At 42.8% G+C, this 17,208-nt stretch overlaps 1 protein-coding gene across 1 annotated transcript in view; it reads right to left on the reverse strand.

Moving 5' to 3' along the window:
• cpne4a (copine IVa) overlaps window positions 1–16,203 on the reverse strand; it is a 56,442-nt gene extending 40,239 nt beyond the window's left edge. The window contains exons 1-2 of the mRNA XM_076279427.1: window positions 16,068–16,203; window positions 9,008–9,197 (exon numbers count right to left, since the gene is read on the reverse strand). Of these exons, the coding sequence (XP_076135542.1) occupies window positions 9,008–9,178 (171 nt within the window). The 5' untranslated portion in view covers window positions 9,179–9,197; window positions 16,068–16,203. The remainder of the gene's footprint in view (window positions 1–9,007; window positions 9,198–16,067) is intronic.
• Between the last annotated feature and the right edge of the window lie 1,005 nt (window positions 16,204–17,208).

Below are 17,208 nucleotides of genomic sequence, written 5' to 3' on the forward strand. Positions count from 1 at the left end.
GCAGCTCTCTCTCTCTCTTCTCCAGTCCGTCCCATTCTCCCTTTCATCTTCTCTGTGTTTCTGTGCGTTCTGATCTCAGCGCGAACCCCATGACCCGTGCCGTGGTGCACAGCAGCCCAGACAAACACAGGTAATTACCCCAGTTAGCAGCGGTTTACCCGCCCTCACCCACTCCACCCTGCTACCCCAGCTCCCTCGCTCCGGATGGGGAAGGGAGAGACTCTCGGCAGGGTCTGATCGTGTAATCATGTTCATTACCTGTGGACCCCGTTTGCCCGCTCCTACTCATTAGCTAACCAACGAGAGCCTGTGGGGGTGTCACCAGGCCTAATCAACATGGACCGCTCCACTCAGACACCCATTACTCTCCCAGGACCAGCACAGGCGCTGGGCAGTGCCTGGGTGGCAAGGCTAGCACGTCCTCTGCTGAGCAGCAACTGGACCTCCTCTGATGTTTGATATGCATTTTGGTTTGTTTGATTGGGAGACTTGATGAGGTTTTTGTGAATCAACTGTTCTAAAATAAATTCCAACCAGTAGCCAGCAGCCAATAAGGTGCTGAGCTGTGAGGTAAAACAAATCCAAAAATGTTTTTATCTCAAATTTTAAAAGTAAATAATTAGTTCATTCTGATTTCCAAACTGCATCTGTATTTACCTCTAGGCCATTTTTGAACCAAATGTCATAAATGCAATTAAACTCATGTGCTAAAAAATAAATAATTACCGGTACTTACAATTTATTACTATTATGTACTGTCATTAACCACTTCTAACAATCTCTATAGTAAATTGCAAGCAAGGGTCCAACTCTTAAGTAAGCCACATAAAATAAAAAATAAGAGCTTACTCTTCGACTGACACATTACATTCAGTTACCTGTGCTTTGACTGGCTATGAAAAGTGGTTCTGGCAGGTTCTGGCACTGACGGCTGAAGTTCAAAGGGAAGTCGGAAGAGCCCTCAGAGAACCTTTCAACATTGGAGTCCTATGGAGACGGAGTTCAGCTGAAGGGTAAGACTGACATTTCTCTTTATTTTTATGTTTTGGTGGGAGGTTTGGGGAGGAAAATTTGCTACCCACCACACTTGTTTAATCAGAACCACCCAGCCTCACTAGCAGGTTTTTTATGCATGTGTGGAGTGTTCTTACAAATACATGAGGAATAAGCTCCTCTTTGGGCTGATTACAGGGCTGGAACACCACTAGAATGGCAATAATATGAAAATCTCTACCACAGGCTGAAGTGGATGCTGCTTATTTCCCCTAGTCTGAAACATGGGGGGGGGTCACATCATGCAAGGTCAACAGTCTTCTCCACAAGACGATCACATGGGTTCAGTTTATGATGGCAATAAATTTGCAATGAAAAAAGGCTTCCCAACGCAAAATAGATGCCCTGTCCATGCCCCACTTCTGCTGAAAATGTCAAGAAGGAATGAATACAATCTGTGAGCCAACAACATGTACAGCAGAGCGGTACAAAATATAACCGCCGCCCAGTCCAGCACATTTTTTCCACAAAAATAAGTCACGCTTGTCAAATTGTGTTCATTTCCTTCTTTGTTCCTTTTTTGTGTGTTTGTAATTGAGTGTGTGGTTGTTTTTGTGTATATGTGTGTGTGCATGTGTGTGTGTCTTTATGTATGTGTACATAAATAAAGCAAATCAGGGAACCATCTTTCCGATAAGTGCCATGGGATCTTTAATGGTGAGTCAGGATCTCAATTTAACATTCCTGCAAAGGAAAACATCTCCTGCAGTACAGTGTCCCTGTCACTGCAGTAGGACATTGGGATTGATATTTGTTTGGTGGCTTTTGGCCACAGGGAAGAGTGCCACCTACTGGACAGCCACCAACACCACTTCCAGCAGGAACCTACTCTTCCAAGGAGGTTTCTTATCCAAGTACTAACTAAGCTTGCTTAGCTTCAGTAATTCAGCAAAGTCAGGGTATCTGCTGGTCTGGCTGCTGGCTAAAAACAAAAGGTGAAAGGAATATATGATTCTAACTGTCTCACTGAATTGCATTATGCACACTCAATTCTCACTGGTATCTGCTAGACAACACCAAAACATGATTAGTTCATAGATTTCACATGTAAAATACATTTTATACAACCCCACCCCTATCTTGCCTGAGAAATTCTTGAATTGTGTGCTGGTACGTGTTTATGTTTGTGTGTGTGTGTGTGTGTGTGTGCATGCATGTGCTTGTGGGTGTGCCTGTGTGTGTGCCTGTGTGCGTGCATGTGCATGCATGCTTATGTCTACTGTGTGTGTCATACTGTACGTATGATTGCTGTGAATGTGTGTGTGTGTGCATGCATGTGCTTGTGGGTGTGCCTGTGTGTGTGCCTGTGTGCGTGCATGTGCATGCATGCGTATGTCTACTGTGTGTGTCATACTGTACGTATGATTGCTGTGAATGTGTGTGTGTGTGTGTGTGTGAATATCTGTTTATGCACATGTGTGCATATGGAATGGGTTAACATGACCCCTGGAGGCAAACATACGCAAAAAATTGGTCATCCTAGGCCCTACGGTTCTCAAGATATTCACAGAAAACTCTGTTGGTGTACGATCACTAAATGTACACATAAATTAATTTATTGTATGGACCCCGATGAACGAAAGTCCACGAAACTTGGCATGCATTCAGAGGGTGTCATAATGATCCTACACTTTCAATTTCGTGCAGTTTTGACCATGTCAGCCAGAGATATTGTGATTACAACACCTAATATTTTGCTTTTTAATTTTTAACTAGGTGGCACTATACATTAAATGAGAATTATGGTTATGGAATGGGTTGACATGGCCCCTGAATATCAACATACAAAAAAAAGGTGGTCCTCCAAAACCCTACAGTTCAGGGGGGGGGGGGCTAAAAAACAATGGTTCCATGCTATCCTTTTGGGGCTACATGCCCAACAAGTTTTGTGCACCCCGGTCTTTCAGTGTCCCGGGAATCCTTGACGGAAAATTGGCCATGCGAAAAAAAAAAAAAATCAATCTGACTAGACCTTCGCTGCGCAGCAGCCAGTCATAATAAGAGACCAATTCAACTTGAAGAACATTCGAGAAAATAAAAACATGAAAAATATTACAAAAATCTCTTTATGATTCAGTCATTGGTCTAACTATTTCCATGCCTGTTGACTAAATGGCTTAGCCATTCTGCCACTGATGTTTGCTCTTCAACATTCTGGAATATTGATGTCTGCTTCTGAAATGTCATACAGGTCCAAGTGCCTTCCGGCCCCTTGGTGCCCTATCTGCCCAAATGTCAGGATGATAAACTGAATCCACAGATAAGTTATGCTGAGGTTTGATGAGGGGAGATTATGGCAAAGGGAACGGAAAGAGAAAGAGAGAGAGAGAGACAGAGAGAGAGAGAGAGAGAGAGAAAAGGTGATGATAAGCTATGGGAGAAATCAAAATCGAGACAGATATTCTATATTTAATACAACATTATAATATAAAAAGTATGTGCGAGTGTGGTGCAATATTAGGATACGTACTGAGCTCATATGAGCTCTCACTCTTAAACAATTCTTCACTAGTCTGGCTATCACCAGACCAACCAAAAATAAATGGCCTGGTTTTCACCTGACGTGCATGTGTCACTGATTCGAAAATCAGTGACGCATGCATCACACACTTTTCACGCAGGTACAGTATCACTGGCTTTGGGATCTGTGTGTGTGTGTGTGTGTGTGTGTGTGTGTGTGTGTGTGTGTGTGTGTGTGTGTGTGTGCGTGTGTGCGTGTGTGTCTGTGTTTATGTGTGAGAGAGTGAGTGCGAGTATGCCACAGCAACATCACTTCTTTTAGTCGCCTTTTTTCCTCTGTGTCCCTCCTGGAAGAAAGCACACACTCTCCAGTAGTCTCCTTCGTGACAAACTATCTGACATACACACGCACACACACACACACATACACACACACATACACACACACAACCCCAACTGGAAGAGATGCCCTGGTACAGCGAGCGTGGTGCAGCCGCATTGATGAAAGTCGACAAAAACATTCAAATGAGCTCCTCCCATGCCATGCCGATGTCAGTAAGAGACACTCAAACAGTGTAAGATAGCATCGCTGCACCAGCCTTACCTAGCGTTCATGGGCTTCGGAAAAACCTTTCTCCGAGTGAAAACATCATCATTCCGCGTCATTCACGTCACTTAATGTGTGAGTCAGAGGTCGGAAACTGGGGCTAGATTTTGCTAACAGAGTTGCCCAGTTAGGGGCTCGTCATCACTTTTGTCGTCACGTTGTAGTTCGTTTGTAGTCCATGTGGCCTTTCATGTCCAACAGTTTTAATGTGAACTTGGGAATTTGCCCTTTTTTTCACTTGAAAAGCCGCATATCTTTCTTTCACAAGCATCTTACACTATATTTTAAGCAAATACAGTTGTTTGTTTAGGAGTGTATGTTTTAACCTTTGCTGTGGCATCCGTGTTTGTCACACATTCGATGGCAAAGCACTTGAACACTTGCTGTCGGAAAAACAAAGTATCCATGGGGGCGGTCCTTGTCATTCCAAGGTGCTCTGAATGCACCCTTACTATCTGAGTGAGATGACAGGGAAGGTGGGGAGGTGAAAGCTCACACACTAGCAGGTGATTATGTACGAGCTGGCCAAGGAACTTTTAGACCGCCTCTGAGATTATCATCTCCCTCAAACCGACAGGGGAATTTCCCCTCCCCCCACCCAACTCATAAATTTGTCATCGTGTTTAAATTGAACATTTTGACCCAAGGCGATGGGTCACTAGGCCGATCCTGTGCCTGACAGACATATATGAACTGTTGGCTTCCTCTGCCCCTTTCTGCTGTGTACCCAGTGATTATATTAGCCATTCAAGGTGCTCAATAATTCAAAACCAGCTAGCGGAATGAAGGCCAAGTGAGAGAAATATCAAAGTTCATGAATTCTAGATCACAGACACCACATTGAAAATGGAATATTATCAGAAGTACTTCAAAACGTCAAAAGCCACAAGCCACACTTGCACCTGAAGAGGAAGAAAGCTGTAGACGGGAGAGAGAGACAGTTTCACTCTGGTGGCTAGTGGACTGTGACAGGGCCATTACCACCGGCAACAGATTAGCCTGTCCACTTCCACCTCACAGACTGACAGCCAATACCCACGCCATGCCAGAAGAGTCCAGCTGGATTCATAGACAGAAACAGATCTCCCTGCATCAAAGGAAGTACACACATATTCTAAACTAGGAATGGACAAGGTGAGGCTACAGGTGTTCCTCACAGTTTAAAGCAGGAGTACTGTATGTATCCTGTGAGTTGTATTGAATCATTGATGCTAGTATTGGGGTTATGACCTATCCTTGGGGGTGCTATCTTATGCATTGCATGCAGGTATATGATGAAACCTTAGGCTATTATGATACAATGGCTGACCTTTGGTGAAAAAGGGTCTCTTACAAATTCTATTACACACAGAATGAGAAATGTGAATTGGGGGCTCTCAGAGGATCTCAGAGGATGCAGGGAACAACTGCTCTGCTCAGCTCAGGTTGTGAACGATCCTCTTTTCATGAAAGCCGTAGTGCAGAATTCCCTGTTCAGCGGATTCACAAGGACACCGAATGGAAGTGACCCCCCCTGAGGGCATGCATTAGGTTTCCATCGCCTGGGGCAGCAGCGCCGGCCCATTGGACTGAAGGTCAGCTGTGAATGTGCCAGAGAGGCTTTTCAGTAATTCACAGCAGCAGCGTGGTCAGGGGCAAGAGCAGTTAGCCGCCTCATTTAGAATGACTGGAAGTTTGCATGGAGAGAGAGAGAGAGAGAGAGAGAGAGAGAGAGAATGATAGCCAGGGGTCAGCACAAATATGTATACTGTACTGTAAGTGGGTTCACACACACACAAACTCACACACCCACACACACACACACACACTGATGGCAACACAGAGAGAGCCTGCGACCATAAACAAATAATTGGATCAGTGTTGAGATGCTCTAGCAGATGGCCCGGTGTGACCTGGCGCTGGAGTACAGACTTTCAGCTCTGCAGATAAACAAGCGAGGGACTGCAACACAACGCGGCCCATGTCCATAAAAGACCTCTCTTGACAAACCCTATCCATGTAGTTTTTAGCAGACTGGCTGCAAATGAAAAATTGATCACAAGTGTACTAATGTAGTCAAACTCAATTATGGATGATGAGATACTCGCGGAGCAGCAGCTCTGGGAGGACTGTCGTGAGCAAAAGACTGGAAACTGTATCCGAGGAGGAACCTCTGAAACCAGGACCCACGTGTGCCATCATTTCTAACCTCTTCAACAGCAACAAAATCTGAACTAGCATGCACTGTGCAAAGTGATTTGAATAATAGCCTATAATGAGAGTACTTCCTCATATAGCAGGACATAGATACATAGATAGATAGATAGATAGATAGATAGAAATGTAGATGAGAGAAAGAGAGATCAAATGTCTTTTAATATAAATCTTGTAAAATACACTTTGCTCTGCCGTCAGTTCACAAGAAAGTGAAAAGAGGCTAATCGTAACTACTGCTCACTGCTCTCACCCTTTACTGGATGAGATGGGGAAGGTGAGGGATGTGAAGAACACCGCTCTCGGAAGAGAAAACACATCGCCTCCCCCTGGATTCCTCTGGCATGGTCCTGACATGGAGGCAGCTGGTGTGTCCATACAATTATCATAATTTAACACCAGGCAGCTGTTTCACGCTTTTTTGGCTTGGCTTGGTGATTAACGCGGAGGTATTTTTAGTCATCTGGATTTAACATGTCCTATAGCTAATGAAAATCATTATCAAATTCTACTATCATTATCAAAATCTATTGATGAAGAGGAATGAAGGCAAAAACTGTCTTGTGTGAAACACATGTCATGGGCCAGCTGTCAGATTCCGATCATTTCAGCAGAGAAGACCAAGAGAGGAGAGTCACATAATGGTGGAAGACATGAGGGAGAGATGTGGGGAGGACAACATATGATGAGAAATGTGTTTACATTTTTAGCATTGATTTCATTACATAAGCATACCACAGAAACAACGACAGCTGGGACAAGCCAACCGATGAATTTATTAACAGAAAATGAGATTATTAAGTATCCAACGAAAAGATTAAACATCTGCTCTTTTGACAGTTTAGTTAAAATGATGTTGCTTACAAATCTGAAGTTAGTTTAATTGCAATTGCTTTGATTACCTTTACAAACAGCAATGAGCTATATTATGCCACTTTGGCCATTTCCAATTGTAATGGTCGACTCTTGGCTGTCATATTAAATGTCACAAACCGTATATAAATGTAATCGTTCAATCGTTTTGGAGCTGTGTGATATACTCGAGGCCTTCGGGCAGGTAAATGTGGGATATGCTGGAGGCTTTCATGTGCTGACCTAATTGTGGAGAACTGCACAGGAGAATGAAATGACAAATGATGTCACAAAAATAAACCCCATAGAATAGGTACTCCCTGCATAAAAGTTAGCATGGGGAATAAACAGGGCATCCTCTGGGAGAATAGGAGAGACTAAAAATACATGGCACAAATACTGCAGTACTACTGCAGCGCACTACTTGTCCAATTAGGACAGCGTGCGATGGAGAGAGTCTGTATGTATATCTGAATCTAAATTTAATTGACCAGTTGCATGAATGAGTAATCAGAGAGATGGGTTCCCAGCCAAGAGAGTGGCATGTGAAGGATCCCCTGCAGGCAGAGCACATCCTCATCTTCCTCGTCCTCGTCCTGACTCTCAGACTGCCTCGGCCCGCTAACCTTCCCCCCCCCCCTGCTGATGAGGAGGGGAGGGCTGTGAGGCTGATGTGGAGCTGGACCCAGACATCGGCTTCAATCAGACCCGGCGGCAGACACAAATTCACGGACGGGCATTACACCTTTCCAGGGGGGGCACAGGAACTTAAATTGATCACGGTAGTTTAAGCTTACACTTGACAAAACATTCTAATATGAAAATATAGATGCAATTGTTGTAAAATGGTGCAGCTCATTTAAGAGAGCCCCGTGTGCAGGGATGGAGAGAGAGAAAGCGAGAGGGGATATGTGTGTTAGAACTGAGATGCGTGTGGAAAAAGTAGACGTGCTGTTGAGACTGGAGCTAGTCATATTTAAAATAATGCAAAAATAAATCCGCAGATAAAACCAAAATCCTCGTTCATTTGCTAACCACTTTCAGATAGAGTGTTAGGGAGTTAGCCCCGAAGTTACGGATAACTTCGGCCCTGGAGTGGTAACAAGCTCCCTGTTCTCCGACTAGGTCAGAAGAAAAAACAGTAAAGGTTAACACTATCAAACAAACCCAGAAACTAGGCCTACTTCTACTAACTACGATATGAGATATAGCCTACCTGCGAGCCAATAAGCCATATTTGTCATCGGATGACAGGGGTTAGTGCAGAAGTAAAGTAGACTGCGCCACGTAACCTCATCTCCATTTAGGTGATGGGCTTACCTAATGTTTCTGACTGATTAGCTACAGAATAATACAGATTTTTTTTTTTTTCAGAAGTTTTATTTGCTACTTGCTAGATTGACAAACGTATAATATAGGCCTACATTTAATAAGTGTTCGAAATCAATCTATGGGATTGGAGTTGGTTGGTGCAGCCAAGCTCGTCCAGGGCGGGCACAGAGGGCTTCCAGGACGGGCCTGGCCCCCCAAAGCCCCCCCATGATGTCGGGACTGGCTTCAATGTCAATAAGATTATGAAATGGGCAGGGTGTCAGTCTGAAAACGCGCAGCTGTATCTTACCGTCTTACCAACGGATTAAATGACTGCAAACCAACACATGCCAGTAAAAAATGAAAAGCTATGCTAAGACAGTTACGCAGGGCATGTGGTGCACTACCTATGGTGACTGCCTTAAAGATATTCACCACAGTGTGTGTTTTTATCACTTTAAAAGTCACCTTTTACCACCAGGATAATGCAGACAACAGCATCTACAAATAAGCACTAAATATTCCACCCACCTCAAGCCACTGTCCATGGGATTGCATCTTGATAACGACGCAGGGGTCAGGCTTGGAGAGAGCATCCCTGTCCGAGATCCCTTTACAGGTCACACGCAGCTCCACTTTGGTGAGGCAGGGGCTGTTAAAGAGGCCCAGGGAGTTGGCGGCGGACTCGTAGATGTTGCTCATGTTTTCAGTGGGTCTTGTGCTGTATAAGGGATGAATGAGATTATTAGCGGGACACCAAAGTGGACAGCGAGAGAGAGAACCAGAATGTCAGACGGACAAACAGAGTCAGACAGATACAAATTACTGGGGTCTTTAAAGTCTGCGCTAATTTTCTCTGTCATTCGCCAGAGATCTGACATTGAAGAGCCATTCCATAACATAAAAAGTGACATGCCTTTGTCTTCCTTTTCAGTTTTAATCACATTCTTGATCATTTTCGAAAACATTAGGATTTTAATTTTGGATTTTGGGTTTCCATGCCAATCTGGCTTTCCAAGATACACGTTTCTCCCAGGGTGCAGCAAACTCATTCGTCTGAGTAGACTGACAGGTAGGCGGTCTAATCAAATGGTTCCTCACAGACTAATTGAATTTAGATGGATGTGTGGGGCAAATAAATCTCGATGCCAAAACAGCAAGTGACAACATGGAATCACACTGGTACAGGCTGGTTCCAGTGCAATTAAAAGATGGGGAGAGAGACAGAGAGAGAGAGAGAGAGAGAGAGAGAGGGAGGGAGAGAGAGAGGGGGAGGGACAAGTTGAGATGGAAAAGAGATTGAGGGCAGAAATTACTTTAGAGAATGATTTAGAAGACTGATTTGCTGCCACAGACTACAAATTACCCCCAGTCAACATCCACTTATCTCAATGTATAACAGCTTTCCTTTGTCTAGAGACAAGTCTAGAGAAATCTACAACAGGCCAAGAAAATGCATTGTGCAAAAACAAAATACCTTTTTTTATCTTCAACCTATGTTAAATGAAATATCCAGGCTTAAATAAGCAAAGTTTAAGGCTTGATAAGGATATATGATAGTCTCTTCTATTACAGATATATGATAGTCTCTCTGCTAATATAAAACTGATAACTACAAACAATACAATAAATAGCCCATTCACGTTATCTGGTGATTTACAGCCATGGGGCACCTATTCTTCTCCTTGGTATATTAAGAAATATTTCTGTTGTCAGGGTGAGATGAAATATGTCTCGAGGTCAGCTTAGGGCAAGCTCTGAATTATGGCTGCCACGTCATCAAGAACAGCTCAATCAAAAGGACAATTCCGTGGAATCCCAGGACAATCTGTTACCCCAATAGCCATACTGTGACAGATGTCAAGCTAATATATTATGGATCAGAGCCATGGTGCCTGTGGTGAGAGAGGTCCGTGCACTGACAAAGTGGTGACAATCAGGGCAAGGCTCAAACGTGTATGAGCCTCTTCAGGTTGACAGGTCATCTCCTGAAATAACTCAGTGCATCATCTAATAAGAGTGGGGCTTTCTATTTTGAGGGTTCAAGTGCTGTTTTGACAGCAGACAAGCAATTTTTGGCAGAGCCTCTTCAACGGTTCTCAGGGGCTCTTGTTGGAATCAGTGACTCCTGCTAGCAATGGTTTTATCATGTGTTTTATTTCATCATGTGACAAAACAAAGATTGAGCAAATGGGACCAAGGGCAACAAGGGGAAACACAGGAAAGAAAACAAAGGTTTCTCATAGACTGGCATTTGATTTGTCTGCCATTTGAGTCAATGCACTGCCAGTGAAAAGAAAATGGTTTGCCTTGGATTGATTTTGAAACCAAGAAGTGAGATGAAACAATCTGTTATGAATTATGTAAAAAAAAAGTGTTTTCCTCCAAACCATATTCCATTTCACAAAACTCTGATTAAAAAGAAACTTTCTTACCATAAACCTCAGACATGCATGAACATGCCAAGGTGAACAGAGACTCCACTGAAAGAATACAACACTAAAGCAAAGCCCCTGACCCATGGCCAATTATTCACACACGCAATCAGAAAAACACACATAGAAATGTGTAGGCTGAATATGGGAAAATATTTCCCTTTTGCTTTTCATGAGTAAATATGAGATGATTAAAACTGCACTGCTAAAGCCATGCCCAAAATAAAACCGCTGCTCATCCCACCAAAATCAAAATGTGAAGAAACCTTTGTGTGAGACATGAGATCAACACTATATGTTTTCACTTGCATGCCTACGGAAATCTATCACTTCTTCCTACCTCTTCCCCATCACCATCCCCGGTCCCTGCTCCTGCTCCGCCACTGCCAACAGCGTTGGTGTGCCTTATCCCTGGCCTCCAGCTGCTCAAGCGCCTCATATCAACACCCTGATCCCCAGAATCCCCCCACTGTGTGAAAGGGTGTCGGAAATGGAAGGAAACCAGCACATAAGTTGAGCTTAGCCAGAGAGTGGACTGACTGTTATGATTACTGAAAGGCTTGACTGTCTTTGTATGGAGAGATAAAAGACACCTCTCAGCTCCAAACGTTACTTCACTTCTAAATCACTTGAAACCACTGTATAACCTCACTGTCTGGAATGGGTTTGCTCACTTTGATGTACTGTATCTATAAAACTATTGTAGTTTTATTCAGGCCCTAACATAAATGGCAGGCAAAGTGCAAAGTCAATCAATGTGCAAAGTGTCTAGTGCATGAACAGCTAAAGCCATCAAGTGGTGTGTGGGAGCATTGAGCTGATCCACCAATCTTTGTGTTTAGGATCTTGCTTGTGGTTTTAAATCAGTGAATTGTGTGTAAATAGTGTGTGATTGTCCATTATTTTCTCAGTTTCTTTCTGTTTCTCAGTGAGGAGTTTGTGTGCTGTTTCCAGATAATGAGTCTACAGAATACACAGATGCAGTAGTAACTAGATGTACCGCAGAGCGGTACAAAATATGACCGCCGCCCAGTCCAGCACATGTTTTCCACAAAAATAAGTCACACTGAAAGGCATATATGATTCTAACTGTCTCACTGAATTGCATTATGCACACTCAATTCTCACTGGTATCTGCTAGACAACAAGTACCAAAACATGATTAGTTCATAGATTTCACATGTAAAATACATTTTAAACAACCCCACCCCCATCTTGCCTGTTCATAATTCTGAGATATTCTTGAATTGTGTGCATGTGTGCGTGTACATGTTTATGTTTATGTGTGTGTGGGTGGGTGGGTGTGTGTGTGTGCGTGCATGTGCATGTGCTTGTGTGTTTGCCTGTTTATGTGCCTGTGTGTGTGCATGTGCATGCATGCGTATATATCTCTACTGTGTGAGTATGTGTCATACGTAGGATTACTGTGAATGTATGTGTGTGCATGTGTATCTGTTTATGCACATGTGTGCATATGGAATGGGTTTACATGACCCCTGGAGGCAATCATACGCAAACAATTGGTCATCCTAGGCCCTACGGTTCTCAAGATATTCACAGAAAACTGTGTCTGCCCTACCCCTCTTTCGGGGGGTCCAGTCCAGCGGGGGGGCTACAGATCAAAATGAAAAATGATGGTTCCATGCTATCCATGTGGGGTTACATGCCCACCAAGTTTCGTGTACCCCGGTCTTTCAGTGTCCCGGGAATCCTTGTTGGTGTACGGTCACTAAATGTACACATAAATTATTTTATTTTAAGGCCCCCCATGAACGAAAGTCCATGAAACTTGGCATGCATTCGGAGGGTGTCATAATGATTATACACTTTCAATTTCTTGCAGTTTTGACCATGTCACCCAGAGATGTTGTGATGAAAACACCTAATGTTTTGCTTTTTAAATTTTAACTAGGTGGCGCTATACATGAAATAAGTGGTAATGGGATAGGTTGACATGCCCCCTTAAGACCAACATACAAAAAAAAGGTGGACCTCCTAGGCCCTACGGTTCTCGAGATATTCACAGAAAACTGTCTCCGGCCACCTACAGGCCAGTTGGTGTATAGTAACATAAATTAATTTATTGTGTGGCCCCCCATGAACGGAATTCCACGAAACTTGGCGTGCATTCAGAGGGTGTCATAATGATCCTACACTTCCAATTTCATGCAGTTTTGACTATGTTAGGTCACAGATACCTGCGATTACAACACCTCATTTTTACTTTTTTGTGTTTAACTAGGTGGCGCTATACATGAAATGAGTGGTTATGAAATGGGTTGACATGGCTCTTTGAGATCAACATACAAAAAAAATGGTCCTCCTAAACCCTACGGTTCTCGAGATATTCACAGAAAACAATGTCTGCCCTACCCTCCTTTCGGGGGGGTCCAGTCCAGCGGGGGGGGCTACAGATCAAAACGAAAAAAGGTGATTCCATGCTATCCATGTGGGGTTACATGCCCACCAAGTTTTGTGTACCCCGGTCTTACAGTGTCCCAGGAATCCTTGACAGAAATTTGGACATGCGAAAAAAAAAAAAAAATCTGACTAAACCTATATGACCGCCGCTTCGCTGCGCGGCGGTCATAATTCCCAGAGAAGGTCTCCTCTGCACTGTAGCTGGAATCTTATTCTTTTTCTGTAAGTTACTTTGGATAAAAGTGTCTGCTAAATGAATACATGTAAATTAACCTCTGACAGTTTATTTTCTGTCTGTTGACCCTTTTATTATCCCAGGCAGAGAGTTTCTTTAACAGGTGTGTGAATTGCCATTACTCTCACAAATGCATGAAGATGAAGCTGAGTTTGGATGGGGTCAGTAATAGCATTAGTTGCCCATAATCGGCAACACATTTTTTTGCCAGTTGATATGTGACTTTATTACTGGATTTGTAGTGTGTGCTAAAATAACAAGGCTGGAAACGTTTTGAGTAGAGCTCTCTGAATCTCTCTCTCACTCACTTTCACACATAAACACAGATACATATGCATTACTGTAACACAAACACACACGCACAAACCCACACGCACACACACACACACAAACACACACGCGCACACACACACACGCACGCATGTGTGTGTGTGTGTGTGTGCGTGTGTGTGTGTCAGTCTCTACTGTTCCTCTCGTATATCTTGTGTGTGTGAGTCTCAGCTACAGTTCTCTATACAATCAATGTTGTTATATCCTGTTATATCTGAGTCTATACTGTCTGTGAAGCTGTGGCTCTTGCGAAGGACCTATTTCACAATACATTTCTGTTTGAGAGTAACTTGTAACACCCAATCATGACTTCACATCCTTGTCACCTCTCACTAGATCTGACCGATGATGACTCATGAGAAATGAAGCCCTGAACAGACGTACACACACACACTTCCCATGATCAGAAATAAAGCACTCGCTCTCCCGAGATTTCCAATTCACTATGAACCACCACACAGCTATTCCCCAATGCATTCAAACGAATGATACCATTAAACATCGCAGCTATGTTTCATATGAGACATCTCCTACTGTGTTGTTTGCCTGTGGCCACAATATCCACAATATGTTACTGCCACCATCTAATTTTGTGTGTGTGTGTTTTTGAACATGGCAAAGCGAAGCAGAGCGTGGCCTCCCTGAACAATCACAGGTAATTGTCTCCATGCTAAAGTCAAGGGGGAAGGATGAGTGTGGCGTTGTGAGGGAAATGACCCTAACAGCGGTGTGTGAACTGCAAGCAGCTCTCCCCGGGCTATTCATCATTCCTGAGAGCCAGGGGGATCCGCTGTTATATGTGTGTCTCAGTTTTAAATAAAGTATAAAAAAACAGCAGTGCTGGTAATGGTAATACAATTTCTCAGAAAAACACCAGTGAATGTATGAGTAGATATGCATGTGGGAACATAATATGAGCATATGTAATTGCAATCATTGGTGCCATATATCAAGTCTTGTCACTTATCCTCAGCTACCAATTGGTTTGGTGATATTTCACTGAACTTCCAATAAAAACAGAGATATTTAAATTTATGCTTGAGAACATATTGCTCACTGTACATCGGAAGTACTTCAAACAACATTTTAGGTTCTTACAATGGTCCATTTGGCCACTAGCCATTACAATTAAATGCTGACAATAAGAAGTCTCGGTTTCAACATCACCAGCTGGACTTCACTGACTCAATATGCAGGAACAGATAAGCACTGAATGCAGACAGAATGTGACACTGTTGCAGTGGTCGTAATAGTCTTGTATTGTCTGCCTGTGAGACAAACAGGTCTGTTCACTGCCTTGGATGGTAACATGGGCTTCCCACAAACGAGTGAGACATACACTGAAGAAGAGTAACATACATTGAAGAGGTACCCTCTCAGAGAAATGGGTACCCTACATTTTTTTTTTTAATATCCATTAACTGAGCACTAACACAATGCTGTTTGGAAATATGGGTGCGCACTGTGATACCCTCTGGATACTGCACAGGATAACACTAAGTAGATTAGTTAGGTAAAAAAGTCGGTTTATGAGCAAATAGTATGTTTTCAGTACAATAAATGGACGTTCAACCATTAAAACGTTTCTATTGTAAAACGTCTTATTAAGTAACTGCTGGAATTTGAGCACCAGTAAAGCCAAATAGGCCTAGCCTACAAGCAATTGCAACTTTATCGATAGGCTACTTGTGATTTCCTTCAGAAGAGGTAATTCCTTCACTGCTTTTGTTGTAGTTGCCCTATTTCGATCATTATAAGTCAGCCAACAGGTTTTAATTTTGTTTATCACGTCATATCTATCTGATAGGCTACAGTCTCACATGAAACATTCACAAGTTTCAAGTGGAGTAATATTTAGATGGGATATTGTTAATTTGATTGCTGGTGCTGGGCTGTTACTTCGATAGACTACGATGGTCGTTAACCAGCTTCTGGATACACCTGGTTCACTAATGTTGATACTTTTTTTTTTTTTTTAAGATTAAGACATGTACTGTAGCTCCATGGGTATCAGCTGATGGACCGATCTGAAGATTAGCTGAATTAGTTGCAATGTGAAATGTTGAAATAGAAAATGAAAGTCTGATAACTGAACAAATAAAAAAAAAATACATATTGTAATAAATATGGAAAGTGACAAACCAAGTCTAGTTAGAAAAATGACGCTCACCTTCAGTAAACATGAACAAATATTCCCAGATTCTGCTCCGGAAACTTCTTTTTGCCCTGTATCTGATGAGTGACGAGAACAAACTCAGCTATCACAGATGGATGCGCCAAGCAAACAGTGGAACCCCCATCCTCAGTCCATTCTGCGAGTGGCATGGGAAACCAACGAAACCTGCCTCAAAGTGAAAACGAAATCAGTGATTCACTCCATTCGCCAACCAACCCACATCCGACTGTCAGGGATGTTTGGGCACAGTGTCAGATTCTTTCACTGCTCTGTCTGACTTTCTCCGCGCAGCATATAATCAAGCAGTGTAGGCTAGTGTATAACTCAACTATAAGAAGAGTGAATGTGTGAGTATGTGTTACAACAGTGCTCTCTGGTGTTGACTGGAGTTATTGACTTGATGGGGACAAAAACGGGAGTTCCCTCAATTACTGCTGTAGCATAGCATACGTCACTGCAATAGTTGAAGCTGCAAATGAATGTGTGGTATGAGAGCATTCATAACGCGACAAGTTGCTATGTCGCGTCATGCGACTAATTAAAGGCTATAAACTAGACTACATTTGGAAGCCGATACATAACCCTTTCATCTGCTTGAGAGATGCATTGAGTTGCTATCTCTAATAAATAGCCTTTTAAAGACTATTACTAGCTATATTCTCATAGACCTCTAAATCATTTTCTCCGTCAGTGGTTGCTAAAGTTTTTATAGGCTATTATTTATATGGGGGGGGGGGGGGGGGGGGCATATTCGAATATTGGGTGATGTGTCTCCCTCAATACATATTCTGATTACAGCCTTGGTTCTGAGACTACAGTATCCACAGCGTGCCTCTCCTGGAACTGTTCAGCACCGACAGACTGAACAGCGCCCCGCATCGCGATTCAGTTGTATACAGACAAACGCCATGGGAAAGAGTGGAACTGGAAGAAACTTGATAAAAAAAAAATCAAGGATAATATTGGATTCCCTAAAAGCTCCTCAACGTTATCAAACCTATTTCTAGAGACATTGACAGCGGGTAGTGGAACTGGAAACGTAATGCCTGGAACCAAATACGATTAAAAAAACAAATGAAAAATAAAATAAATTTTTCGCCGACACCTAACTTAACATACGTGTTGTCAAGAAAAT

Source organism: Alosa pseudoharengus, unplaced genomic scaffold, assembly GCF_046254945.1.
Source record: "Alosa pseudoharengus isolate Yale_2024_CS ecotype anadromous, Long Island Sound unplaced genomic scaffold, YU_APseudo_1.1 YU_APseudo_1.1_scf_12, whole genome shotgun sequence".
NCBI lineage: Eukaryota > Metazoa > Chordata > Actinopteri > Clupeiformes > Clupeidae > Alosa > Alosa pseudoharengus.